At 34.3% G+C, this 27,249-nt stretch overlaps 1 protein-coding gene across 2 annotated transcripts; it reads left to right on the top strand.

Annotated features, from left to right (window-relative positions):
* The first annotated feature begins 954 nt into the window (after nt 1-954).
* NSMCE4A (NSE4 homolog A, SMC5-SMC6 complex component) lies at nt 955-25,430 on the top strand. Of its 2 annotated transcripts, XM_051981572.1 has the most exons (11): nt 1,716-2,575; nt 4,560-4,640; nt 7,084-7,214; nt 15,367-15,518; nt 17,930-18,029; nt 19,220-19,310; nt 19,563-19,657; nt 21,316-21,364; nt 23,356-23,447; nt 23,916-23,995; nt 25,265-25,430. In XM_051981572.1, the coding sequence occupies exons 1-10, from the start codon at nt 2,317-2,319 to the stop codon at nt 23,976-23,978; spliced, it is 1,113 nt and encodes a 370-aa protein (XP_051837532.1). In that variant the 5' UTR covers nt 1,716-2,316; the 3' UTR covers nt 23,979-23,995; nt 25,265-25,430. The 2 variants fall into 2 exon arrangements, with proteins under 2 accessions (XP_051837533.1, XP_051837532.1); XM_051981573.1 differs by lacking the exons at nt 21,316-21,364; nt 25,265-25,430 and having other exon boundaries at nt 955-2,575; nt 23,916-23,968.
* Nucleotides 25,431-27,249: the final 1,819 nt, after the last annotated feature.

The following is a 27,249-nucleotide window of genomic DNA, read 5'->3' as shown; positions in this document are numbered from 1 at the left end:
AAAAAAAAAAAAAAAGAAAAATATCTCTGATCCCTCCTTCACATAATACATGAATTTTGCCTCAACGTATTCCCTATGTGTACACTTCACTACTTGTATACTCTGTTCCCATTCTTCCCACAGATTCTGTAATTGTGGGAGGTAGGTCACAGATTTGTGTGGGGAAATGTTTTATAACTTGTTTTTTACTATGCTATCTTATCTATGCCTTTGCCATGAGCTAATTGTGTCTACCAGACACTGTTAAAGGCTGACTGTTAAAGGCTCACCAATGGATGTCCATAAGCTCTTTAGGAATGTGAATCCACCAGTATCCTTAGAATCTGAGAATGTCATTCCTCAGAAGAAAAAAACAGTGTGTAAGTACAAGCTAGGAAATTTGCCTAAAGGAAGTATAATCTAATTCACTGTATTGAGAAATATGAATGAGTAGCTACATATAGTTTTTCAAGTTTGAACAAGACTAACCAAGTTTTTTTTTTTTAAGTCCATTAAAAGGAAGTCTATGGATTTTATCACATGAGAACAGAACACAAGTAACTTCTACATTGCTCTAATATACTCTTAGTTTTCTTGGATCAAAGGACTTCGAAGAGTGAGCTAAGAGGAGAAATTATTTTTCTTTAGTGATGATAAAGATCCAATAGATTCATTTTATGACAGAAATTTTCTCCTGAAATTTGCATACTTTAAAAAATACACTTGGTTTTCAGGATCAAAGGATTTCAAAGAGTGAGCTAAGAGAAAAAATTACTATTTTTCTTTAGTGATGATAAAGATTCAATAGATTTAATTTATGACAAAAATTTTCTCCTGAAATTTGTATATTTGGTGAATAATTTAAAAAAATTTTTTTAAAATACTTTTTATTGATAGAACGCATGTCAGTGTAACTTTTTACAGCATTATCCCTTACATTCACTTCTATTCTGATTTTTCCCCTCCCTCCCTCCCTCCACCCCTTCCCCCAGATGGCAAGCAGTCCTTTACATGTTGAATGGGTTGCAGTATATCCTAGATACAATATTTGTGTGCAGAACCGAACAGTTCTCTTGTTGCACAGGGAGAATTGAATTCAGAAGGTATAAATAACCCGGGAAGAAAAAAAAAATGCAACCAGTTTATATTCATTTCCCAGTGTTCTTTCTCTGGGTGTAGCTGCTTCTGTCCATCTTTGATCAATTAAGGCTCTCTTTATCGAAGAGGTCCACTTCCATCAGAATACATCCTCAAACAGTATTGTTGTTGAGGTATATAATGATCTCCTGGTTCTGCTCATTTCACTCAGCATCAGTTCATGTAAGTCTCACCAGTCCTCTCTATATTCATCCTGCTGGTCATTTCTTACAGAACAATAATATTCCATAACATTCATATACCACAATTTGCCCAGCCATTCTCCAATTGATGGGCATCCATTCATTTTCCAGTTTCTAGCCACTACAAACAGGGCTGCCACAAACATTTTGGCACATACAGGTCCCTTTCCTTTCCTTAGTATCTCTTTGGGGTATAAGCCCAGTAGAAACACTGCTAGATTGGTGAATAATTTTGAAAAATTGAGTACTAAATAAATCAAAGGATGACTCTCCAATTCATTTTTCATTATTAAATAGAATATGAGAATTGCTATATTTCCACATATGGTTTTATGAAAAGTGAGGACGTATAAAAGGTAATGAGAGACAGTGCTAAACAGAAAGTATAACCCTCCTCTTCCCCCCCCCCTTCCCCCTCAGCCTGGGGCATCTACGTGGGACGTCAGCTGCAAACTCCTGGGCACAGAGTCTTCACTCGGGGTCCGTAAAAATATTTTTCCACGAGGCAATCAGGGTTGTGTCTTTAATTGAATTCGAACTCAGGTCCTGCTGACTCCAGAGCCCTATCTCTACTCTTTGTAACTATCCCTTGCTATTATTTAAAAAAAAAAATTCTGGTAACTATTTCCGAAGAATTGGCTTCTATTGCAATCTTATGCATTTTATTTTCTGCACTTGAAAACATTACGAGAAGAATCTACAGGCTTCACCAGGACACACAAAAAGGTTAAGAATCATTGGAGTGGGGAAGCCGTGACAACCTTCACCCACAGGGGGTGCACCCAAGGACTACGTTTATAAATCAAACGCGTTTTGTGCCTCCTGGACCACCGTCCTCCTATTAATTTGGAACAGGAAGAGCCATTATCTAATCTAAAAGCGGGAAGCCACGGGGAGATACCGCGCATGCGTACCACCGCAACTTTCTCCCTTCCCCCTTTCTTCTCTCAGGTTAACAGCTACTCTTCTCCGGGAAGAAACTGCGGGTATTGGGATCATGTTGAGCAACTACGGCCGCGGCACCCCCCGGGCGGGCACCAGCCGGCAGCGGGACTCGCTCCCGCCGGCCCCACGAGAAGCGAGCGGCTGTCGGACTCTGCAGCGTAGCCAGGGTATCGACGACCGCGGCGATGGCGTCGAGGCAGCGGAGGATGAGACCTGTCCGGCCCCCGATCCGAACTTCGAGCTGGAGGGCGACGACGGCAAGCGACGCCTGATCCGCCACCAGTACCGCGAGCTCATCCACAACGTGCAACGTGAGCGGGGGGAGGGGAGGGACGGGGGCGGGGCCATTCGCTCTGCCTTCGCATGGGGGAGTCCCCTTCCTCAGGCCTTGGGCTGTGATTATTTTCCTAAATGGGGCAGCTGCTTTGGGCCACTTGCTGTATACTCCCTCCTCTCTTCTCCCCCCTCCCCCTACCCCCTCCCACCATGTGTTCAGTCCCGCCTAGTTTACCCCCTGCTGCGTGTCTCAAGTGCATGCTTAGGGGCGCTTTGCTAAGTTAGCATCTCTTTTGATCCTCTCTGCCCCTCTGGGAGGAAAGGGTGGAAAATGAGGTTGACCTATGTAGTGACTGACTGGTCCAGGGTCACCCTGTTAGGCTGTTCTGAATTACCCCGTGTGCCACCTACCTTCCCCTATCCTGAATCATAATAATGAGTACTTGATAATATGCATCTAATTAGCACCCTTTCTGGTTTGCTAAGAGTGCTTTACACACATTTAATTTGTGCTTTTTAAGGCTTACAAAACACTTTTCAAACCAGCATCTTCTATTGTCTTCGTAATCAAGGTGCTATTATCCCCATATTCCTGATGAGCAAACTGAGGCAGGCGTCATCTGGTCACCCTCGCTAGAAAGTGCCTGAGCTGTATTTGAACCCGAGATTTCCTTCCTTCTTTCCTTCCTTGCCGCCAGGCTCCTGTAGTCCGCTGCCATAAATAACATTAACAATGTGTAGTACTAACCCGGGGCATTAAAGTACCTACAAAGACCCTATCTCACCTTGCCAGCCACCTGGAGAGGTAGAAGCTGTTAGCCCCTGCTCCTGATGTGGGCCCCACGGGGCGCAGCTACTCCTGTCGAGCCCGTTTTCTCATCTCTGAAATAGCCTGGGTAGAAGGCAGAGGGGCTGTAGTAAGGGTCGCCTGCATGTTTGCTATCTTGACTACTCCGAATGATTGAAAAAAGTACTTTATCAGTGTGCCCTTTTTGTTCTGCTTTTCTTCCTTCAATTTTGGTTGCCTGTGCCCGAGCCCGGATTTGTGCCTAGCAACTTTTGAAACAAAGATCACAAAGATATTGTGCTGGTGGGATCTCAGAAAATAATCATCCCAAAACCAAACGAGAGTCTCGGAATAGGAGGATGCAGTGAGAGGGGCCTGGATTAAGCCTGCATCCTCATTTTCTCATTCTGGATCATGTCTAGGGCCTTTCCTGCTCCAGAGAACTTTGATGTAGCCCTTTGTGATTTAGAGTGTACTTTTTCAGACTATTTAAAGAGCAGAATGATGTTTATTTAATCATAATAATCATGAATCAGTTTGCATGATAATGGCCCACCATGCAAGTAGAGGAGCAGGGTATAATGGACTGAGATCTGACTTCTGAGACTGGAAGACTAGTTTCAAGTCCTATCTCTAATATATATGGACTGGGTGACCCTGAACAAGTCCTTCTCAGGTCTCAGGTGACTGAGATAAAAGTTGCAGAACAGTTGCTATTCTGCATCAGCAAAGGAAGTTGCTTCATTGGGAAGTTGTTTACTCCAGTGAAATCACAGATCTAGACCATTTTTTTTTTCTTTTAAGTATTCTTAAGTTTGAGTAAGAGTAAGTTTGTCCCCATTTTACATTTATAGAAACCATGGCTGAGAGTAAGTTACTTGATCAATATCACAAGGCTAATAAATGCAAGACTTGGTTTAGAACTCAGTTCTTCTGGCTCCAGATCTAGTCCTATTAACCCTACATACAATCCACTCTCTGTAGGTTACTTGTATAAACGGAAGATCATTAGGTGTAGGACAAACCAAAGGGTTGGCAAGATAAGGGGTAAGGATTCTAGGCTCTTTTAAAGCAATAAATGACCTTCATCCTTATGTTTCCTTTTCTCATGGTTAATTTCTGAGAAGGTGGGGAGCAGGACCTTTGGAAATAGTTGCTGTTGATGTTGCATTTTATTGATAATGTATCTGTAAAAGTTTTGATTTTTTAAAAAGTATATCTTTTTAAAATAGAACAACGAGAAGATATGTTGAGTTCAAAAAGCAACAAATTAACAGATGCCCTTGAACAAGCTAACCAGCTGTTTAACAGAGGTAAGTGGTATTTAAGAATGCCTACTTTTAAATTTAAAAATATTTGGATAACCCAGATTGATAGGTGGTATAACTTGATTTAAATTAGTGAAATCTAATTTTTATCATGGAGAACTGTGTAAGGAAGGATTGAATGTATTTATTTTTCAGTATTGTTTTGCGTTGTATCTTTGTCATTTTCTGCTTTCCCTTGGTTCCTGTTTTCATTGCTCTTCATCAGTTCTTACATTTCTTTTCAAGGTCATCCCACTACTTTCCTGTACCATGAGCCATTCACTTAACGTTGATTATTTCTATTTTTTACTCTTTCTATTAGTATTATTGCTCAATAGCAGTTACTCAGTATATGTTTATTAATGGTAGTAATCATGATTGGATGGAGAGGGAAGATAATGAGAGATATATTCGTTTCAATGTGTTGAACTGTGGCCACATTTAGGATTTTCTTAGCAAAGATACTGAGCTCGTTTGCCATTTCCTTCTCCAGGTTATTTTACAGATGAGGAAAATGACTCATCCAGAGCCACAGCGCTAGGAATTGAGGCCAGAATTGAACTCAGGAAAAGGAGTTTCTCAGCTCCAGGCCTGGCTGTCTATTCCCTACTTCATCTAGTTGCCATAATCAGAGATGACAAGATTTAATTAGGCTTCAGTGGCTGGAAAAATATGATGACATTAACAGAAATAGGCAAAAAGGGAAAAGAATTTTGTGTTGATAAAGAGATAAGAGTTCTGCTTTACAAAACCAATTCAGACAAGATTAGGAGGGAAATAGAAAACTGGGAAAAAATTTTTTACATCCAAGGATTCTGATAAAGTCCTCATTTCTAAAATATATAGAGAATTGACTCAACTTTATAAGACTATACCATTCTCCAGATGATAAATGGTCAAAGGATATGAACGATTTTTAGATGAAAAAATTTAAGAAATTAAACATTAAAAAAATTCTAGTTATATGAAAAAATGTTCTAAATCACTATTCATCAGAGAAATACAAATTAAGACAACTCTGAGGTACCATTACACATCTGTCAGATTGGCTAAGATGACAGGAAAAAATAATGATAAATGTTGGAATAGTAGGACCTAATACATTGTTAACTTGTAGACTTGTGAACTAATCCAACCATTCTGGAAAGCAATATAGAACTATGCTCAAAGGGCTATCCAACTATGTATATACCCTTTGATCCAGCAGAATATCTACTGGGCCTGTATCCCAAAGATATCATAAAAGAGGGAAAAGGACTCACATGTGCAAAAATGCTTAAAATAGCTCTTTTTATAATGGCAAGGAACTGGAAGCGGAGTGGATTATCATCAGTTGGAGAATGGCTGAATAAGTTATGGCATATGAATGTTATGGAATATTATTGTTCTATAAGAAATATCAGCAGGATGATTTCAGAGAGGCCTGGTGAGACTTATATGAACTGATGCTAAGTGAAATGAGCAGAACCAAGAGAACATTGTACACAGAAACAAGATTATGTGATGATCAATTCTGAAGGACACGGTTTCTTTTTTCAACAATTTCAATAGACTTGTGATGGAGAGAGCTATCTGCATCTAAAGAGAGGACTATGGGGACTGAATGTGGATCATAATAGTATTTTCACCTTTTTTGTTTGCTTGCTTTCTGTTTTCTTTCCCCTTTTTTTCCCTTTTTGATTTGATTTTTCTTGTGCAGCATGATAATTGTGGAAATATGTATAAAAGAATTGCACATATATTTATATATTGGGGGGTATGAAGGGAAAAGAAGAAGAAAAAATTTGGACATAAGGTTTTGCAAGGGTGAATGTTAAAAACTGTCTTTGCATATATTTTTAAAATAAATTTTTTAAAAAAAGTTTAGTAAATTAACTTTAAATAAAAAGGTTGAACATCTGTTCTGTGTAAGACAGTGTATGAAATTATAGACATGTAGAGAGAAAGATGAAAGAGACCCCATTAAAGAGTTTAAACACCATGTGCATAAGTAAATAGAAAGTAATTTAAAAGGTCACAGAGTACAGTGAAAAGGAACACTGGCTCTAGACACAAAAACCTGGGTTCAAAACCCACCTTTGACATGTATTACCTATGTGGCATTGGGCTCAAGGCCTCAGCTTCCTCAGGCATAAACTGAGAGGCTAGTCTGGGTTTTTTCTAGTTTAGAAAGAACACTAATGACTAGCGGAATCAAATGAGGCATCATGAAGGATGCCTTCGGTTGAGCCTTAGAGAAAGGATTCCAAAAGATAAAAATGAAAAGGGACCATGTTGCAGACATAGCTTTAAAGGTAGAACATCCCTTTAGGAGAAGATGATATTTAGTTGTGGGAATAGCATTTTTTAAGTGAAAATGTCCAGCAATTCATTAGTTGCAGGTATAATATCATGACTAATATACTGAATTGTTCTATTATATCTTGATATTTTTTTCTTTTTTGAACAGTGTCCCAAGCACGAGAAGCAGCCCTTGATGCTCAGTTTCTTGTTCTGGCTTCCGACTTGGGTAAAGAAAAAGCAAATCAGTTGCATTCTGATATGACCTTATTTGATCCAACATCATATGCTGAAGATTTAGTAAGTTCAAAACCACTGAATTTTAGGAACTCCTGTTTACCAGATTTTGAAAAAGTTTTTAAATGGCCTTCTGCCTCAGACTTATGTGTTAATACTCCATTTCCCTTGTGGTGGAATCAAACATGGAGCTAGTAAATAGGTTTAAAATAATGACTTGGATATTAGATATTTACTATAATCATAGAGGTGTATAGTTTTACTATAATGTCTGATTGCTATGGGAGAGTGTTTGGTTTGGAGTCAGAGTGAGAACATTCACACAAAATTCTTTCTCTCTCTCTTTTTTTTTTAATAATTATAACTTTTAAGGGAAAGGGACCTGTATGTGCCAAAATGTTTGTAGCAGCCCTGTTTGTAGTGGCTAGAAACTGGAAAATGAATGGATGCCCATCAATTGGAAAATGGCTGGGTAAATTGTGGTATATGAATGTTATGGAATATTATTGTTCTGTAAGAAATGACCAGCATGATGAATACAGAAAGGACTGACGAGACTTACATGAACTGATGCTAAGTGAAATGAGCAGAACCAGGAGATCATTATACACTTCGACAACAATATTGTATGAGGACATATTTTGATGGAAGTGGATTTCTTTGACAAAGAGACCTAACTGAGTTTCAATTGATAAATGACGGACAGAAGCAGCTACATCCAAAGAAAGAACACTGGAATGTGAACTATCTGCATTTTTGTTTTTCTTCCCGGGTTATTTTTACCTTCTGAATCCAATTCTCCCTGTGCAACAAGAGAACTGTTTGGTTCTGCAAACATATATTGTATCTAAGATATACTGCAACATATCTAACATATATAAAACTGCTTGCCATCTAGGGGAGGGGGTGGAGGGAGGGAGGGGAAAAATCAGAACAGAAACGAGTGCAAGGGATAATGTTGTAAAAAAATTACCCTGGCATGGATTCTATCAATATAAAGTAATTATTAAATAAAATTTAAAAAAATAATAATTATAACTTTTTATTGACAGAACCTATGCCAGGGTAATTTTTTACAACATTATCCCTTGCACTTACTTCTGTTCTGACTTTTCCCCTCCCATCCTCCACCCCCTCCCCCAGATGGCAAGCAGTCCTATACATGTTAAATTTGTCACAGTATATCCTAGATACAACATATGTGTGCAGAACTGAACAGTTCTCTTGTTGCACAGGAAGAATTGGATTCAGAAGGTAAAAATAACCCGGGAAGAAAAAAACAAACATGCAAAGAGTTTACATTCATTTCCAGTGTTTTTTCTTTGGGTGTAGCTCCTTCTGTCCATCATTGATCAATTGCAACTGAGTTAGATCTTCTCTTTGTTAAAGAAATCCACTTCCATCAGAATATATTCCCATACAGTATCATTGTTGAAGTTTATAATAATCTCTTGGTTCTGCTCATTTCATGTAGCATCAGTTCATGTAAGTCTCTCCAAGCTTCTCTGTATTCATCCTGCTGGTCATTTATTACAGAACAATAATATTCCATAATATTCATATTACCACAATTTACCCAACCATTCTCCAATTAATGGGCATCCATTCATTTTCCAGTTTCTAGCCACTACAAACAGGCACATACCGGTCCCTTTGCCTTCTTTATGATCTCTTTGGGATATAAGCCCAGTAGTAACACTGCTGGATCAAAGGGTATGCACAGTTTGATAATTTTTTGGGCATAATTCCAGATTGCTCTCCAGAATGGTGGATTTGTTCACAATTCCACCAACAATGCATCAGCGTCCCAGTTTTCCCGCATCCCCTCCAACATTAATCATTATTTTTTCCTGTCATCTTAGCCAATCTGATAGGTATGTAGTGGTATCTCAGAGTTGTCTTAATTTGCATTTCTATGATTAATAATGACCTGGAGCATCTTTTCATATGGCTAGAAATAATTTCAGTTTCATCATCTGAAAATTGTCTGTTCATATCTTTTAATAAATTGGAGTCAATTCTCTATATATTTTGGAAATGAGGCCTTTATCAGAACCTTTAACTGTGAAGATGTTTTCCCAGTTTGTTACTTCCCTTCTAATCTTGTTTGCATTAGTTTGGTTTGTACAAAGGCTTTTTAATTTGATGTAATCAAAATTTTCTATTTTGTGATCAATAATGATCTCTAGTTCATCTTTGGTTACAAATTACTTCCTCCTCCATAAGTCTGAGAGATAATTAACAAAATTCTTTCTCTTTCTCTTTTTTTTTTTTTTTGAGAATCAATTGGGGTTAACCAACTTGCCCAAAGTCAAACAGCTAGTAGTAAGTGTTAAGTGTCTGAGATCACATTTGAACTTAGATCCTCCTGACTCTAGAGCTGTGTGTTCTATTCACTGTGCCATCTAGCAGCCCCCAGGATTCTCTTTAAATCAAAGCTTTATTTTGCCAAAGTAGACAGGCCAAATAGCGTGAGAAACTAATTAGCAACTGGAATTGGGGAAGGAAAGCTTTTGTATCAAAATTTTGATTTGGGGATAGCGAGGTGGCACGGTGGATAGAGCACCAGCCCTGAAGTCAGGAGGACCTGAGTTTAAATCTGATCTCAGACATTTCACACTTCCTAGCTGTGTGACCTTGGGCAAGTCACTTAACCCCAATTGCCTCAGCAAAAAAAAAAAAAAAAAAAATTGGTTTTAAGCCATGTTAGGGATACTAAGGCTGCTAAAAACAGAATCTTTTTCAAACAGTAGCCTAGCCACAGGGTCTCTTAAAAAGCATTTAGTCAAAACAGTAACTTGGTTACTTAAGTCTATGGACCCAGCAAGTCTAATTATGCTTATGTTAGTGATTTTAGAAAATCTTTATGTTAGTAATTTTCATAAGCTAGTTTAGGGTCCATCATGTTCCCTTTATGATGGCTTCTTACCTTGTAAACTATAAGATTTTCTTTGTGAAAATGGAAATGGATGAATTTAAAAGGTTATTTAGAATTTCTATTTATTTCCTTTAATAGACCAAAACAGCCAGCTAAGTTAAAATTTATAGGCAGTTTAAAAATGGATTCTTAATTCATCTCCCCCCTCCTTCCCCTCCCCCCCACTTTTTTTTTAACCACACTGACACTGTCACTCTAGAACCTAAAAGACACTTCATGGTATTGAAGACAGGACTTCATGGAATTGAAGACTTTTATATTTTTTATTTGTTTCATAAATTTCCATAACTAAAAAATTATTGCTAAAGAGCCAACCTGCTAACAATGAGCCTTTCTTTACTGAGCTGGATTGGTCCTCAGAAAAGCATATACACATTCTGTTGCCAAAATTGATCTTGAAGCCTCTCCCCATATATTAAACCAACAAGAGCTTACATCCTTTTGGCATACCTTTTGACAGCCCAGGAGCACCTCTATACCACAGTGAAGTAAGACTAGGCTTTTGAGAAATATTCTGATGATACATAGTGAATAATTGGTTAGATATATTGCTGGTACTCTAAATATGAATTCCTTGTCTGATGACCTATAAGTGAACATAATAGTGGAAGAACTGCATAGTATAATTCTTGATATACTTGGTGTAAATGAAAATAGAAGACAGAATGAAATTATAACTAAAGGGAAGGATGGCTCACAACTTCTTGAAAAGAGGTAAATAGAGGATTCAGTTTTATTGTTCATTTTAAGACAAGAAATTCCCATTAGATCATTCATTGGTCATTGCATATAATAATTCTGTGATAATTATTTGTACAAAGAATACTGTGAAAATTACTACATGTCATGCATAGACATTTGTTGCACAAAGATAAAGAGGTGAGAAATTATCTAAAGGATTAGATTTAATTTTGAAGGTCTTAACATATATTTGAATATTTAGCAAAACACAAATATTATGGTAGAAATAGGTCAAGAGGATGAAAAATGCTGGAAAATAAGATCTGAAATAACCCAGTCAGTCAATAAACACAGAATGCTCACAATCCATGCATGTTAAGCACTGGGATCATAAAAACAAGCAAAAAGAAAGAGTCCTTGCCTCCAAGGAACTTCCAAGGGAATTTTAATAGTCAGGAAACTATGTGTCATTGATGTAGGAGTAACTTAAATCAGCTGTTTTGGGTTAGTCATATCACCAGTTTGTTAAAGCGAATATCAAAATGAATACAAGATGAAAACAAATTGGATGTGACTTAACATTTCCCACTTTAAAGTTGGCAAAAAACAAACATACAAAAAACCAAACCCATGGAAAGGACCCTTGTTGCAATTTCATAAAAAATTTAACCAATGTAAATGAATTGCCAAAACAAGGGGACCAAAAATAAACTAGAAAGTGCCTCAGTATAAGAGATATACAAAAGCTAAGGAAAACAGTGGATTATGATGGGAACTTCTTTGTTCAGTCTTACAGAGAAGGATGGTGGCATTTGATAAATATTCCCTCTTCAAACAAGTAGTGTATAGTAAAACCAGTTAAAAGGGAGCTTTATTGGAATGAAGCAATCTTATAAGCAGAGTCATCCTGAAGGCAGCAGCAAAGCAGACTACAGATTTGTCAAAGTCATTATAGCAAGCTTTTGCCATCATCAAGAAGAGAAACTTGCCTCACTGTGTGTTAGTCACAGAATCCTCAGATAGAGAGAAGAATGGGTGCTAACAGAAAGAAAGTGGCTAAAGTCGCTGGACCAAGTGAGTGTGCACAGTTTGTGCTGGAGCAGATATCTTTTGGAGGCCAGTGAGGGGTCCCTCTCCTGGAAAAGGGAAACCCACCAAAGGGGTCGAAAAAAGGCAGCCATGACAAAACTGTCTTTGGGGTCAGAGGACCCAGATGCAAACCCTAGCTCTTCTACATCTTATTATCTGGCCAATGCTGGAGATATGCGCTGCTTCAGTTCTTCTGAGGTTTGGGTCTTATTATTATTATTATTATTAGTAGTAGTATAACTCTCTTCATTGATGAAAATCATAGCTCATCTCTGCCTTTTCTGTTATGCTGCATGTAATTCTTATGTCTATTCCTTAACATGCTTGAGGACCTTGAGTTCAGTAGGTTTTTCTTGGATACTGATGGAACAAGCTAATTGTCTTTTAACAATATTTGATAACAAGTATAAATTAACAAATATTTATTAAACAAGTATTTGGCATTTTATAAGAACAAAGATATAGCAAGCTTCTGTCCTCAAGGAGAATGCCTTTAGGAACAAGTGGGTATGAAACACAACATTATATTATATACAGCAATATAACATTATATATTAGATACAAGTACATGAATTTCCAGGGGAAAAGATTGCATGTGTCACAATAGATTTTCTGAAGCTGATGGCACTTGAGCTAAGATTTAAAAGAAGTTAGAAAGTCTAGAGAGAGGCAAAAATAACAGTTCATTCTGCTTATGGAGATAATGTTTGCAGATGTATATTAGTAGCAACTGGAGTGTTGATAGGGAACAATAAGTAAACTAATGTTCTAGTCAGTAGGGAAAAGGCTAGTAACTAGTAAGAGGTTGAATATGTAATTAATAGCCAACTTGAGTATAATGTTTAAATTTTGCAAATACTTTGTATATCATGTTCTGTATAGTATTAGTGCTGTTTTAAACTTAACTTCAAAAAATATAAATGCTACAAACTTAGAAAAAAAATCATTAAAAGTTTGAATAAGGTGGGTCACCCTTTCATTATGCTCTGTGTGTGCCCAGTTTGGGGATGATTTCCTCAGCTTGTTGGATAGGTAGAGTCCTCTTGCTTTGCTCACCTCAGCCATCTTTTTTTGAGGGCCATATCAGAGCTGTTATATATGCATAAATAACTCATCCTTGATAGTACTTTAAGACAAGAATTGCAAATGCAATCTTTTCACTGAGCAGCAGTAGATGAATGTTTTTATAAAATTTGAAAATCAATTAGAGTGATATATGATCATAAGATGATGATTGATCAAGAGGATGATTTCAGAGAAGCCTGGAGAGACCTACATGAACTGATGCTAAGTGAAATGAGCAGAACCAGGAGATCATCATACATGGCAACTAGAAGACTGTACGACGATCAATTCTGATGGATGTGGCTCTCTTCAACAATGAGATGATTTAAACCAGTTCCAATTATTCAGTAATGAAGAGAGCCATTTACACCCAGAGAGAGGACTGTGGGAACTGAGTGTGGACCACAACATAGCACTTTCACTCTTTACGTATTTGTTTGCTTGCATTTTGTTTTCCTTCTCAGATTTTTTTCTTTCTAGATCCAATTTTTCCTGTGCAGCAAGATAACTGTATAAATATGTATACATATATTGGATTTAACATATAACATGTATTGGGTTACCTGCCATCTAGGGGAGGGAGTGGGAAGAAGGAAGGGAAAATTTGGATAAAAGATTTCGGAAGGGGTGTTGAAAAAATTACTCATTACAAAATAAAAAGTTATAATAAAAATAAATGTATTAATTAAAAAAAAAGATAGGTACAACAGCTTTTAGTGTTCCTATTTTACAGAGATAATACAATTGAAATTCAGCAAGCATAACTGGCTTATCATATGGCTAGTGTTAGTAGGCAGCTTTATCTTCCTATTTCCTAAGTCCAGAAAAGATCAAATTGGATAAGATCCCTAAGGAAATAGAAAAATGTGATAAAGTAGAAAAGTGACTTTGGCAAGGAGACTAGAAGAGTGGAGATGTTGAGTATAAAGTACTAGTGATCTTGATGAAGATGAATTTGGGATAATTTATACCTTGTTAATCCTGGATTCATTGAGACATAGAGATTGGTAAATGAGTCTGTAGACATGATATAATTAGAAGGTATATATTTTACATGACCTGAAGTTGTTCAAGGTGGTTGGCAGACAGAAGATTTGGAAGTAGTGATGGGGAGTAATGGGTATAGTCAACTTTTCTTACTAGTCCTGTATATCCTATATATTAGAGAAATCTGCCAAGTGTTGTAAAAGGTGGTAAAGAATGTAGTTTTAGTTATTGCCAAAAGATGATAGAGGTGGAGAACGAAAAGCCATGATAGAGTAGGGATCCTAGATGTCACAGTGAATATGGTGAACCAAGTAGTGAAGAACCTTTGAAAATGGTTTCTAAACTAGATTGTGATTGGGAATTTTAGTCTGGGCAGATTGTGATTTGGAGTCCCAGGGATTTGAGGAGCAACAAGTAGGAATTAAACAGCCATAAGGTGACTTCAAGGCTCTGGTTCTACATCCCAAATATTTTGAACCTTTTTTTGATAGCATCTAAAAATTTAAATAATGCCCTTTCATGATCTTTATTCAAATGTAATAGGATGTTTCTAGTTTTCTTGTATTATTAGCAAAGAATTAATGATGACTTTACATGTAGGGCAAAAATTGATCATACATCTGTCTTTGACTTTGACACCATTTTCACTTCTATTTGCATTTAATGTGTGTTCTTTTCAGTTATGCTGAATTATAAACAATTACATACAATTCTGCAAGGCACAGGAACCAGATCTTAAAATTTTCATCTCAAATACTTAGTAACATGGTTCATGCTTTTCAGTTAATATTGTTTAATCAATCTGTTTATTTCAAGAGTTGTGTTTTAAAAAAATTTTGGTAATGAATAGTATAATGTGGATAGTTCTGTTTTTAAGGTTTTTTCCCTAATTTAAGTAATCTCTAAATTTTGTTATTATTGTATCACTTGCCTTATTAAAAATGGCCACTTGCATCTATGGCTCTTCCAACAATACTGTAATCTCTGGTCTGAGGACATAAAGTATTAACTTTATATGTGTAGAACAATCAGAAAAGTCTTCTACATGTATCAAATACTTAGAAATTGATTTGAATTTGAGCTAATAAAATTTTGTGGCTTATTTCCCAAAGTGAACTGTTTGTAGACATGTACAGGAACATCTAGTACACATTATGCTGCTGAGAAATAGCACTTAAGATGCTAAAGATTTAAACCATTATCCTGGCATCCCAAAAGTTCATAACTTAGCTAGATAATTTTTCTTTAAGTTCAAGATACAAATGTTTCCTTATATGGAGCATACAATTTATTTTGTGACTATTCATAAATTTATTTAACTGCTATATTGTAGCTGTGTGTAGCCCTGGGATATAATGTAGTTTTTGGCCATTTAAATGGGAGACTTAGGAATGTATTTCGTCTAGTAAATGATGGAATTTAGCTAAATTAAGACCTTTTACCCTATCGTTTCAGCTTAAGTATATGGGCCTAAATCGGCTTGAAGTACAAGAAAGTGATAGTGAGGAAGAACCTCTTCATATTGGATTTTTACCTGAAGATTCCTGGCTGAGAGTAGGAATAATATCAGTAAAATTCTTAAAATGGGCTCCAACATTCCATTTTTTGTAAGTTTATTTGGGGCATGGCATGGCAGAAGGGTTGATATCTGACAAGTTCTCTGTTTTAGAGATAACTAAATAAAACACCTAAAAATGTTTTTTTCACTTAACAAGCATTTATTTTCTTTCTTGGCAATTCCCCTTTTCCCAAAATGAACAAGGAAAAAAAAATGGAAAACCTTTATAACAAGTATACATAGTCAAGCAAAGCAAATTCCTGCATTGGCCATGTCCAAAAATGTGGTCTGCAGTCCTCTAGAATTTTGTCATTGCATTAGTTCAGAGATCATGTCTTTTAACCTTTAAAAAAATGTTGCTTTATAAATCATTTTTTCTAGTTTTCACTTTACTATGCATATTATATACCCATTGTCCCAGATTTTGGGGAAAACCATCCATTTTTTCATTTCTTATGACAATAAGAATTTATTTAATGTCTTCAATACATGGTCATTTTCTTACTTTCTACTTTTTTGCTACTACAACAAAAGAGCTATTTTATATATATATATATATATATATATATATATATATTTTGTATGTATAGGTCTTTTTAAAATTTCTTTCATATTTTGGGGATTTAAAGCTAAGTGGTCAATATGCATTATGTAATAACTTTTTATACCAATTCACAGCTGTACCAAAAGTGCATTAGTTTATCTCTTTTCCCCAACCTCTTTAACAATTGTCATTTTCTTTTTTTTTTGGTCAACTTTACCAGGCTGATAAGTATGATATAGTACATTAGAGTTGTTATAATTGCATTTCTCTAATTAATAATGATTTGGAGTATTTATTCATGTGATTGCTTGGATTTCTTCCTTTGAAAGCTGCCTGTTCATATTCTTTGACTATCACTTGAGGAATATGTTTTGTTCTTATACATTTAAGCCAATTCTTTATCTTGGATATAGACCTTTATCAGATAAACTTGATGCAGAATTTTTTTTTCTAATTTGTTTTTCCTTGTCATTTTAATTGCATTTTGTTTTGTGTAAAAATCTTTTAAATTGTATATAAGCAAAATTGTCTATTTTTTTGAGCAGACCTATAGTGTTTTGAGTAATTGACATAACTCCACATAGTTTGTCTGTGCTCCTATAGTCCATTTTATCTCCTTAAGTCCTCTCTATCTCTTGTTTGATCATGAAATCTTTTGCTGTTCATAGATCCCAAATGTAATTTCTCCTGACTCCAGGGCTAGTGCTCTATCTGCTGTGCCATTTTGCTGCTATCCAGACACAGTGTCTTCCCTGTTTGTCTAATTCCCTCCCCTCCTACCCTTTTCCATTATTTTGCTCAAGATTCTCAACTTCTTGTTCCTCAAGATTAATTTCCTAATTATTTTTCTAACTCTAAAATCATTTTGGTAATTGAATTTAGATTTATTTCAAATATTTACATTTAGATGTAATTTAACTTAAATATAAAAACACTGAATTTAATTTAAATTTAGGAAGTATTGTCATTTTAATTATATTAACTTTCTCTAGATATTAAGGTCTCAATATGTTCATAAGTTATGTTTTATAGTTTATTACTCCCTATGTACATCTTAATAGATTACTAAATATTTTATATATTATGTCATTACTTTGAATTAAATTTTTGTTTTCCCACTGGGTTCTTTCAGTTTTAAACAGGAATGCCAATGATTTATGTGTTTTTTTCATAACTTATGACTTGAATTTATTTAGTTAATTTTTTGGTTTGATTATTCTAGAAAAACCCTCATTGGTTTATGTTTATTACTTCCCTTTCTTTTATTGCTATAGCTGTAATTCCTAGCACATTGTTAAATTTTAGCACTGATATCAGAGAGCTTTGCTTTATCTCTGATCTTATTGAGAAAGCCTCTAACTTTTTTACTTTGTTTTATGTTTGTTTGTTTTGTTTGCTTTATGTTTATTTTTGGTTTTCTATATATGTTACTTATCAAATTAAAGAATGGACCATTTATTCTTATGAGTTCTAGTATTTTTAACAGAAAATTGGAAAGCTTTCCAGCTAAGTATTAAGTATAGACATATATTTCATATAATATGCCAAAATTTTTGGATTTTTTTCAAAAATCTTTTTTTTAGCATCTTTTAGAATAATCATGTAGTTTTAATTTTTGTTACTAAATGTAATCTGTTTTGTTTATAGTTTTCTTAATATTCAACCAGCCCATATTGTGAGTATAGCTCCAAACTAGTCATGTCATTTAATAATATAGACTCTTATTAACATGTTTTTGCATGTTTGCTCATTTTTATCAAACTTTTTTCATATCATTGCTCATTAGGTAACGACCTATAATTTCTTTCTCGACTCTGTCTCTCCCTAATTTAGATAAATGTTGAGCAGGAGTAACTTAATTACTTTGGTATATTAGCTTGCTTGAACAAATAATTTTTTTCCCTCATTCTAATTAGGTTTGGTTCATTCAAGACTGATCCTCCTGTGCCAAAGCAACGTAGTGAACGTCAGAGAAGAAAAGATAAGATAGAAGAAGAAAGGGCCATGCCTGATGAGGTTTGCTTATTGCAGTCATTAGAGTTTTTCTATTTAGATAAAAGTCAGCCATTTTGTATGTTTCCAAGACATCATGTTTAGGAGGAAGATCATAAGATATGAAAATGGGCTGCATTTTTTGAACTGTTTTTCTTATCATTTTCTATCACTTATATTTTGATGCTTATTTTTTAATGGGATTTTGTTTTGATTAATTTTGTAATTCAGTTATTAATTTTTATAACCATTCTAAGAATTGTTTTTGTTAATTTTATTGTTTTCTTCTGTTAGTAGTAGGGATAATTTTTTTCAAATCTGATTATTAGAAATGGAAACCTCACATTTATTCCTTTTAAATATAATATTTATGGTATTTGACAAATTTATGCTTGGATATCGTCCTTACCTGGTAAAAAGTGGTTTGTAGCTAGGAACAGTAGATGATCATAGTATCTCACATTTGCAAGGATTCTCAGAAATAACAGTCCAAACCTGTACTTGGATAGGAATCTCTTCTACAATATCGATTTGAGTGTCTGGTCCCTATTTGAAAACTTTCCATGATAGAATATTGCTTTCTAAGACAACTTATTCCACTTTGTGACAACTTTTAATTATTAGGAAGGTTTTTTTTTTTTTTAATAACATTTGCCTCTACACTTTCTTCTGATAGCTCCTACATGTACTTTTTGGAGTTAAACATAAGAAATCTAGTTAACCTTCTGTTTGGCAGTTATTTCTAACATTTGAAGACAGTTAATATGTGCCACCTAAGTGTTCTCTTCTCTGGACTAATTAGCTTCACTGCCTTCAAGTTACTCATATGTTCCGTGATTCCTGTGCACTCACCAACTTGGTTTTCCCTTTTTACACTTTATGTCAGTAGTCCTCCTCAGATGTGATATCAAAATCTAGAATTAATACTTGAGAGGTGGTCTTACCTGGGTAGTATACAATAAAATCACTATATGTTGTCTTTTATATATAATATTAGCTCCTGTTAATGAAACTTAAGATCCCATTAGTGTTTTTGGTTTTCCATATCCTAATAATATTGGGTCATTTGAACTGGTGGTTCACCAAAACCCCAAGCTTTTCATAGAAGTTTGATCAGTATGAATTGCCATACGAGGGGCTCAACTTGTTTCTAGTACAATTTTTCTGTATAATTGTGAAGATGAACATTCACATTAACTTCTTGTACTTTCCAGTTGAAAAAAATGGAAGAGTCACAACAAGAGGCTACAGAAAAAGAGGTAGAAAGGATCTTGGGATTACTGCAGACCTATTTTAGAGAAGAGCGTGAGTGCGATTCAACTTGAATAGGATGCATTTAGAAAGTACTTAATAAATTTTATATGAAATGATTAGTTATTTTCTTTTAAAAGCCATTTTATTTTTATCTTAAACATCTATTTAAAACTTGATTTTTAAAGTATTTTTATAAAAAATTATTTGCCATCTTTCAGTTAATACAACTTCCCCTTTTAAGGGAATGTTGTGCTGACTTTGGTGAAGAGTAACTTTTTCTTTTCTGTTTTCCTATATTTATAGCTGAGACTCCTATATCCTTCTTTGACTTTGTGATTGATCCAAATTCTTTTGCCCGAACTGTGGAAAATATTTTCCATGTTTCCTTCATTATAAGGGTAAGGCTTAATTACAAATTTTTCAACTTTTTTTTTTTTAATTAAAAGAGCTACAAAATAACGTATACAAGAATTGTTAAAGCTTGTTTTGCAAAAACTCTTACTGTTGCTGGCTATTTAAAAAGATATATTTATATGTAAATAGGCAGAATTAACCCAGATATGTACTAATTGATGTTCTCTGTAACACTGGTTTTGTCATTGTCAAGACAGAAATTATTTAAAATAAATTAGTGTCATGAGTTTGCTACTTTGAAAGTATAAAAAGGTATTTTGAAACATCATAATAAGAATTAGATATAGCTAGTCATTAAACCAATGTCAAGACATTTTCCTTAAAAAGATATAGACTAAATCTAAATTTCTCATAGAAATTGCATAAGTAGGAGATAGATTTCTGATTGGTAGCATTGTGTCCACTTTCAAATAGAAAACATAGTATTACGTATATAAACGTACTTATATACCATATATATAATCACTTGATTTATATTTACTTTATGCCACAACACAGATTTCTGGATATCAGAATTATAGATTCATGAATGAAAGGGGAAAAAAAAAAACATTTTTAAGCATTTTCCTTTTATCAAAAACTGTACTAAGTGTTGGGGATACAAAGACAAAAGGCTAGATAGTCTCTACTTCTAAGGAACCTGGAACTCCACTTGGGGGAAAGAACACATAAAAGCAAGTTCAGCCATGGAGTGAATGGGAAAAACCAGAAATCCTAAAGGAATCCCCAGTGTTCTCACCCACTTGAATCCTAGAGTTGATAAAGATTAATGAGATCCATATGTATGTTGCCTCTTACAAGTATTAAAAGTAATATGTGTCTCCAAAGAAGACAAACGAAAAGGACATCCCCCTTATATCTCACTCCTTGCACTAATAGAATATTCATAGAATGTGAACCGTTGGATATGTTTTCAAACTTTTTCAATGTATTAATCAGTTTTGCTGTGGGAGAAAGGGTTTTATCTTTTTTTTTTAAATTTTTTTTTATTTTTAAAATTTTTTTATTACTTTATTTATTTATTTATATGTACAATATATATTATTTATTATTTTATTTAATTAAAACTTTTTAAAAAAAATATTCTGTTAGACAAATTGTCTCCTTGGGAAGGAGAAAGGAGGATGATATTGGGATAAATTTTGATCAAAGATACCAATAAATATATTTTGTAAAGTCATAAGATGAGTATAATTTGCAGAGCATTGGTGTTACAATGGACAAAACATTGGCTCTTGAGTCAGATAGATCCTTCTTCTGTTCATCTCTTGCTTGGAGACTTTTAATGATAGGCCTCTACTTTTGAAGGCAGGCTTCCCCATTGCTGGACAGCTTTCAGTGTTAATTCTTTTCTTAGCGTAAAGCTGGATTCCTGACCTGCCTAACATGTGACTGAAGTGGCTGAGTCAGACTTGACGAAGATTTGTATATTTAGGTCCTCTTTAGTGCAGAATACCAATATTTATATAACTGGCCATAGTACTACAGGGAAACTAAGGAAAATCATGCTTCCTAGCCATTATTCATACTGTTACCTTTTCTAATGCCATATTGCTACCATTTGAGAGACGTGCATTGAAAATGTAGTGCTTTCTCATCTTAATAACAGGTGGTAAAATTATGTATTACATTTATATTTTAGGATGGTTTTGCAAGAATAAGACTTGACCAAGATAAACTGCCAATAATAGGTAATGGTTCTATTCAAAAATTTTAGTTTTTGGAGACTTGGTCTTTTTAATTAAAAGTGATGAATTTTATGTTGCTAAAATTTTATCGCAAGGTTTATATTTTTTTCATCATGCCTAACAGTTGAAAACTGGAAAATATAAGATTAGTTAAAAATAATAAACATAATTTATAGATAAAATACCTTGTCATATTAGTATTATACTATCTTTATGATACAAGAGAAAAAATAACTGAATAGGGTATTGGGCCTAGAGTTAGGATGATCTGAATTCAAATCCAACCTCAAACATTTACAGGCTCTATGACTAATCAAGTCACTTAACTTTTGTCTGCCTCAGTTTTCTCAACTGGAGATAATAAAATAGAGGAGAACCTATCTCTCAAGGTTATTATGAAAATCAAATGAGATAACATTTGTTAAAAAAAATTTTTTTTCTTAGCACAATGCCTGGAAACATATAAACTTTATTTAAATGCTTTTTCTGTTCCTCTAAAAGATGGTAAAATTTCCTTAAAATGCTTAAGTTTTAATTTTCTTCCATTTTCTCTGTTCCTTGTTTTTATTGGCCCCTTTTCCTTCAGCCCTTTATTACACTACTTGGGGACTTATATGTCATTCCTCTGCTCTTTTATATCTTCATTTTCAAATTTTCAGTTGTCCATAAGATATCATCACCCAAAACTTAGCTTGTTGAAAACTGGACCAGTAATCATTTTGCCCTAAATAAGCACCATTTCCACATTTTCCTTTTATTTTTAGTCATCCAAATTCTTAATGCACAAAAAACATTAGTATGTATTTTCCCTAGCCCGCTAATTCTCCCTTACATTTTAATTTGATTGTCACAAAGTCCTATCTTTTCTTTCCCCACAATTTCTGTTCAGTGAGGTTGGATGAAGCCCAACCTTGCAGGAATGCTTTTAGTCCAAATGTTTTTTTACCTTTTACTTTCACTGGTATAAGTGCCTAATCCACTTGATCTTTCTTTAATCTCTCTCTCCTACTGAAACTTCTTTATATTTAAGTTTCCATCATGTCTTTTTATTACTTAAGCCATAATAGTTTTCCCATTATCTATCACATATCAAGAAATTTCCTGACTTAATAAATCTGTACATTAAGTAGCATGTTTCCTTTTTGCTTATTCTCTGATTACTACCCAAAATTGTTCTTTTGTTCTATACTGGCAAATTTGTTTGGCCCATCCCTTTAAGCATTTTTAGTAACTTTCAGATTCATAGCTTTGCTCAAACCATTTTCTTCACTTAGGATTCATACTTTTTTTCTATTAATCCATATCTATTATTTCCTATAATATGTAACTCCAAACCCATGTCACTCAAGAAAGGTAAATTTGACCACTCTTGCTCTATTTCGTTTTCTTTAAACTTTCACACATTCATATATGTCTCATAATATATGTGTACTTATATGCTGTTTTGAAATTTTCCTCATTTTAGTCAACTATATTATAAATTCCTCAAAATCAATGATAGTTCTCTCCTTCCTTAGTATCACTCAAAGTGCTTTTGTATTGCCATGCATTCACGCATGTTATTTATAAAGGAAAAAATAATTATTTACTTATATTTTTTCCTCTAAAAATATCAATACCCAATTACTGTTGAAAATAAAAGCAGGCAAATTCATGTTGTTATAGGGGTAACGGAAGAGGGATGTCACACAGCTAATGTCTGAGGTCACATTTGAACTCAGGTCTTCCTGAGACCAAGGTTAGTTGTCTATCCATTGAACCATCTAGCTGCCCCAATCTCCACTGCTGTTGCAGTAAATTGAGACTATGTTGACATGTCACATGCCATTAGATTGGATTGTTAAATTAAGTACATTTTAAATTTAAACAAAGTGGCATGTAAGTACTTAATTCAGTAACAAATTCTATAACAAAATTTTTAAAGGTTATAATTCTGTTACTGGTGAAATATTCTTCTGATTTAATTACTTTTGGAAATGTTCTCTTTCTAACAGAGCCTATTACCCAGGGTAATGAGGAAAGTGAACAACAAAATACCCAAATCAGGCACCAAGATGTTATATCACTGAGTTACCAAGACTGGAAGGTAAAGCATATGTGTTCAGTTTACAAAACCTTGACTTTTTTTTTTTTTTTCCAGTTTTTTCCTCACTTAATAGTATTTTTCCCCCAATTATGTATAAGTATAGTTTTGAACATTCAAATTTATAATATTTTTGAGTTCCAAATTTTTATCCCTCTCTCCCTTACCTCCCTCCTTTTCCAAGACAGCAAGCAATATGATATAGGTTATACATGTATAGTAGTCATGTTGTCAAAGAAAAATCAGAACAAAAGGGAAAAACCATGAGCAACACAACCCTCCCCCCCCCCAAAAAAAAAAAAAAAAAAAGAACCAAATGAAAATAGTATGCTTCTATCTGCATTTAATCTCCATAGTGCTTTCTCTGGATGTGGATGGCATTTTCCATCCCATCTTAAATCTTGACTTTTTACATTTAAGTTAAATGGCATTTTCTTTAATGTTTTTTCTTTTTCTTTTTCTTTTTGCTAGGACCTTGTGAGAACTTTTGAAATTTCACAGCCTATGATCTCTCCTCCATGCTGTAGCAAGTAAAATCCAAATTTCTTTAGGTATGATTCCATGTTTCTTCTATGACCTATACCATTGAGGTCATTGGCTCAGTCTTTTGTACTTTTATGTTCCTGTAGTTGAATATGTGTCTCCCTCGGTTTCTTCATCTTGTTGACTTTAGGCTGCTGGCAGGACTAACATGATCAGCTAGCAAAGTTTATGCTTTGGTGATTCTGACAGAGAAAATTATATTCATGTTAAAAACAGGTAAAGCAGGACTTTATGAAGAAATATCAAGATATTGAATCTTCCCACAATTTTGATTCTTTTTACTATCTTTTATATAGGGGAAAATTTAAAAAGGTGAAAAATTAGGAATGATAGACTTTGGTTACAGTTTTAAACATTCCTTTTATCCTCCCTGGTTTCCCTCTCTGATGCCTGATTGTTACTTTAAAATCTTTAAAAATTAATCGTTATTTTGATGTTATATTTATTTTTCATTAACAGTAACTTTGGAAGTTGTTGAGAGATAATTTATAAATACCTAGTTACAATGAATTATATTTGCAAAAAGAATTAATTTTTCAGATTAAAATTTTTCTGTAATGAAATCAGTTGCTAAATTGTTTATGGAAAGCTTTTCATTTGTCAATTATTGTGCAATTTAGATTCTCAAGCTTAGTAATATTTAGGAATGGGTGAAATCACATTTTTATTGAAGCAAATTTGCCATTAATTGTTGACCATTCTATTACTAAAATATAATTTAGCTTAATGTTTTTACTTTAGTTTTTTTCAGAATATTGTTTTTCATATCTACAACTTTTGTCAGACATGTAGACAAACTTCTCCCCTTCTCCCCCCAGTTATCCTTCTAAGTATCTTCCAGTAAATATGGGAATAGCACCAAAAATTTGGAGGGAGAGCCCTGAGGGATCTCTGCAAGACACTAACAATTTCACTTCAGTAAATGGATGCTAGGAACCCTGTCTTTTCCTAGCTCTTTATGAGGGACGCTATTTAGTCAGCAGCCAGGAAATGACTAGGAAAGCATTCAAATGGATGAGAAGAAAGCTCGTTCTGAAAAAGAACAACACTTAGTATATATCATCAGCTCATAAAAATTGCTATCATCAGTGTGGCTAATCAAGTGGAGTTACCTTTGCATAATTCTTCAAGTTTTTATATGTTAACTGTTTTCCTGCCACAAGGCTATCATTGGAATTTTTGTATTAAAATGAAATAGGATCTTTGGCAGGTGATTTAACTTGGCTTTTAAATGGATTTCATTGAATTTTTGTTGATTGATTATCCCTTATTTTTAGGTGTCCCAAATGAAAACTGGCAACTCAGATGGAAAGAACATATCATTTATTGTATTATGAAATGTGTTTTCGAGAGAATCAGATGTTGAGACTTTTTGTTTACATGTATTTTATTTTATTATGAAGCTGCCTTGTTTTCGTATGATTAAAGAAATTCACTGCCGTATTTGTTACATTATTGTCTGTCTTTTTTATTGATTCTTCCAATATTATATTTTATAATCATTTAACTTCTTTTGAGTTATTTACTCCATGGATCTTCATAGATCTCTTGCACGTGACTCACATCTTTACATTCAGTAACACTCATCCTGAAGCTTCAGTACCTTATCACTGCTTGATCTATTAGATATAGCAAACTGGGAGTTACAGAAGCATCTCTACATGAAAACTGGATTCTTCCCCCTTCTCCCGCCCCTGCCTCTCCCCCAAGACTTACCAGCCTTCCAAATTTTCCTAGTTCTTTGGAGAACTACTGGTACCACTGTCTTTCAGTATCCCAAGTTTGTTACTTTCTGAATCTTAAGTGCTTCTGTTATCACAACATTTCTTGTATCTGACTCCTTATATCTTCTCCCACTTTAGTTCAGTTGCTCATCACCTCCTACCTGGATTATTGTAGTGGCCTTCTATTGATAGAAAATTTCATACATACTGTCATTCAGTAATCTATTGATTTTGCTGAACTATTTTTTTTTAATTTTTGGTTTAAGAGGATATTCACTGGAGTAAGGGGGAAAGTGAGATTCTGAAGTAAATGTGAAAGCAGTAGTAAAACCATAAACAAGTGAACCATGATTGGTTCAAGCTGTGGCAACTATTTTAGAGAAATAAACATCAGGGCCACAGTGCTCCCAAAAATAAGTAAAAATCAAATGAATGAGCATGAAATTGATTCTAAGAAGATAGAATTATTAGGGATAAAACACTTGGGTTTGAAAAGTCAAGTATAGTTTGGAGACAGCATGATTTATTTATATTGTTTTATTTTTGTAAGATGTGATTAAGTATAATGGTTTCAAAAAATGGAAAGACTGAGTGGACCACAAGCATAATATGAATCAAAAATGGTAATCGGCTAACAATTTAAACTTAATGTAATTTAGAAGAACACAGAGCCTGGCTTAAAGTAGTTGCTTTGTTGGGATCAACTAGTGCTTCTAATCTACCTTTCTATTTCACCACTCATTGTATCTGGTCCCTGTTTGGATTAATAAAGGTCAATTATGGTTAGTGTATAAGACTTTGGGATAGAATATTAAATAACCAGTTCTCTGATTCTCAGGGATTACACATTGGGTTCCAGTAAAAATAACACTGGTTCTAGAATCATAATTCATGGGTTCAAATTCTATCCCAAATACTATCAGTATGACTGGTCAATTCCTCTCTTAGCCATATTTTTCTTAATTATAAAATATGTGACAAAGAGACCTAACTCAGTTTCAATTGATAAATGATGGACAGAAGCAGCTACATCCAAAGAAAGAACACTGGGAAATGAATGTGAACTATTTCCATTTTTGTTTTTCTTCCCAGGTTATTTTTACCTTCTGAATCCAATTCTCCCTGTGCAACAAGAGAACTATTCGGTTCTGCAAACATATACTGTGTCTGGGATATACTGCAACGTATTTAACATATATAGGATTGCTTGCCATCTAGGGGAGGGAGGGGAAAAATCGGAACAGAAGCAAGTGCAAGGGATAATGTAAAAAAAATTACCCTGGCATGGATTCTGTCAATAAAAAGTTATTATATAAAAAAAAATATAAAATAAAATATGGGGGTTTAATTATTAGTTGGCGTCTATTCTTTTTGATGATTCTTCTATCTAGGTTTTCTACCTAGTATTCTAGGTTTTTAACCTAGATGATGATTCTATCATTATGAATCATCAAACTGCAGTAAGTTCAAAAAGAACTTTTTAGCACATAAGTTAAGAATGACAGCCCTTTCTATATTAAATAAATTTAAATTAGAAA

The sequence above is a fragment of the Antechinus flavipes genome, chromosome 2 (assembly GCF_016432865.1).
Source record: "Antechinus flavipes isolate AdamAnt ecotype Samford, QLD, Australia chromosome 2, AdamAnt_v2, whole genome shotgun sequence".
NCBI classification, from domain to species: Eukaryota; Metazoa; Chordata; class Mammalia; order Dasyuromorphia; family Dasyuridae; genus Antechinus; species Antechinus flavipes.
The sequence above is the reverse complement of the archived record's forward strand: the minus strand, read 5'-3'. Positions and strand labels throughout refer to the sequence as shown.

Excerpts from the sequence above, each read along its gene's own strand:
- NSMCE4A (XM_051981572.1), top strand. The coding sequence starts at position 2,317 with ATGTTGAGCAACTACGGCCGCGGCACCCCCCGGGCGGGCACCAGCCGG. Across the intron at positions 18,030-19,219 it reads AAAGGGCCATGCCTGATGAG|TTGAAAAAAATGGAAGAGTC; the intron begins GTTTGCTTATTG and ends TGTACTTTCCAG. Across the intron at positions 23,448-23,915 it reads TGAGTTACCAAGACTGGAAG|GACCTTGTGAGAACTTTTGA; the intron begins GTAAAGCATATG and ends TCTTTTTGCTAG.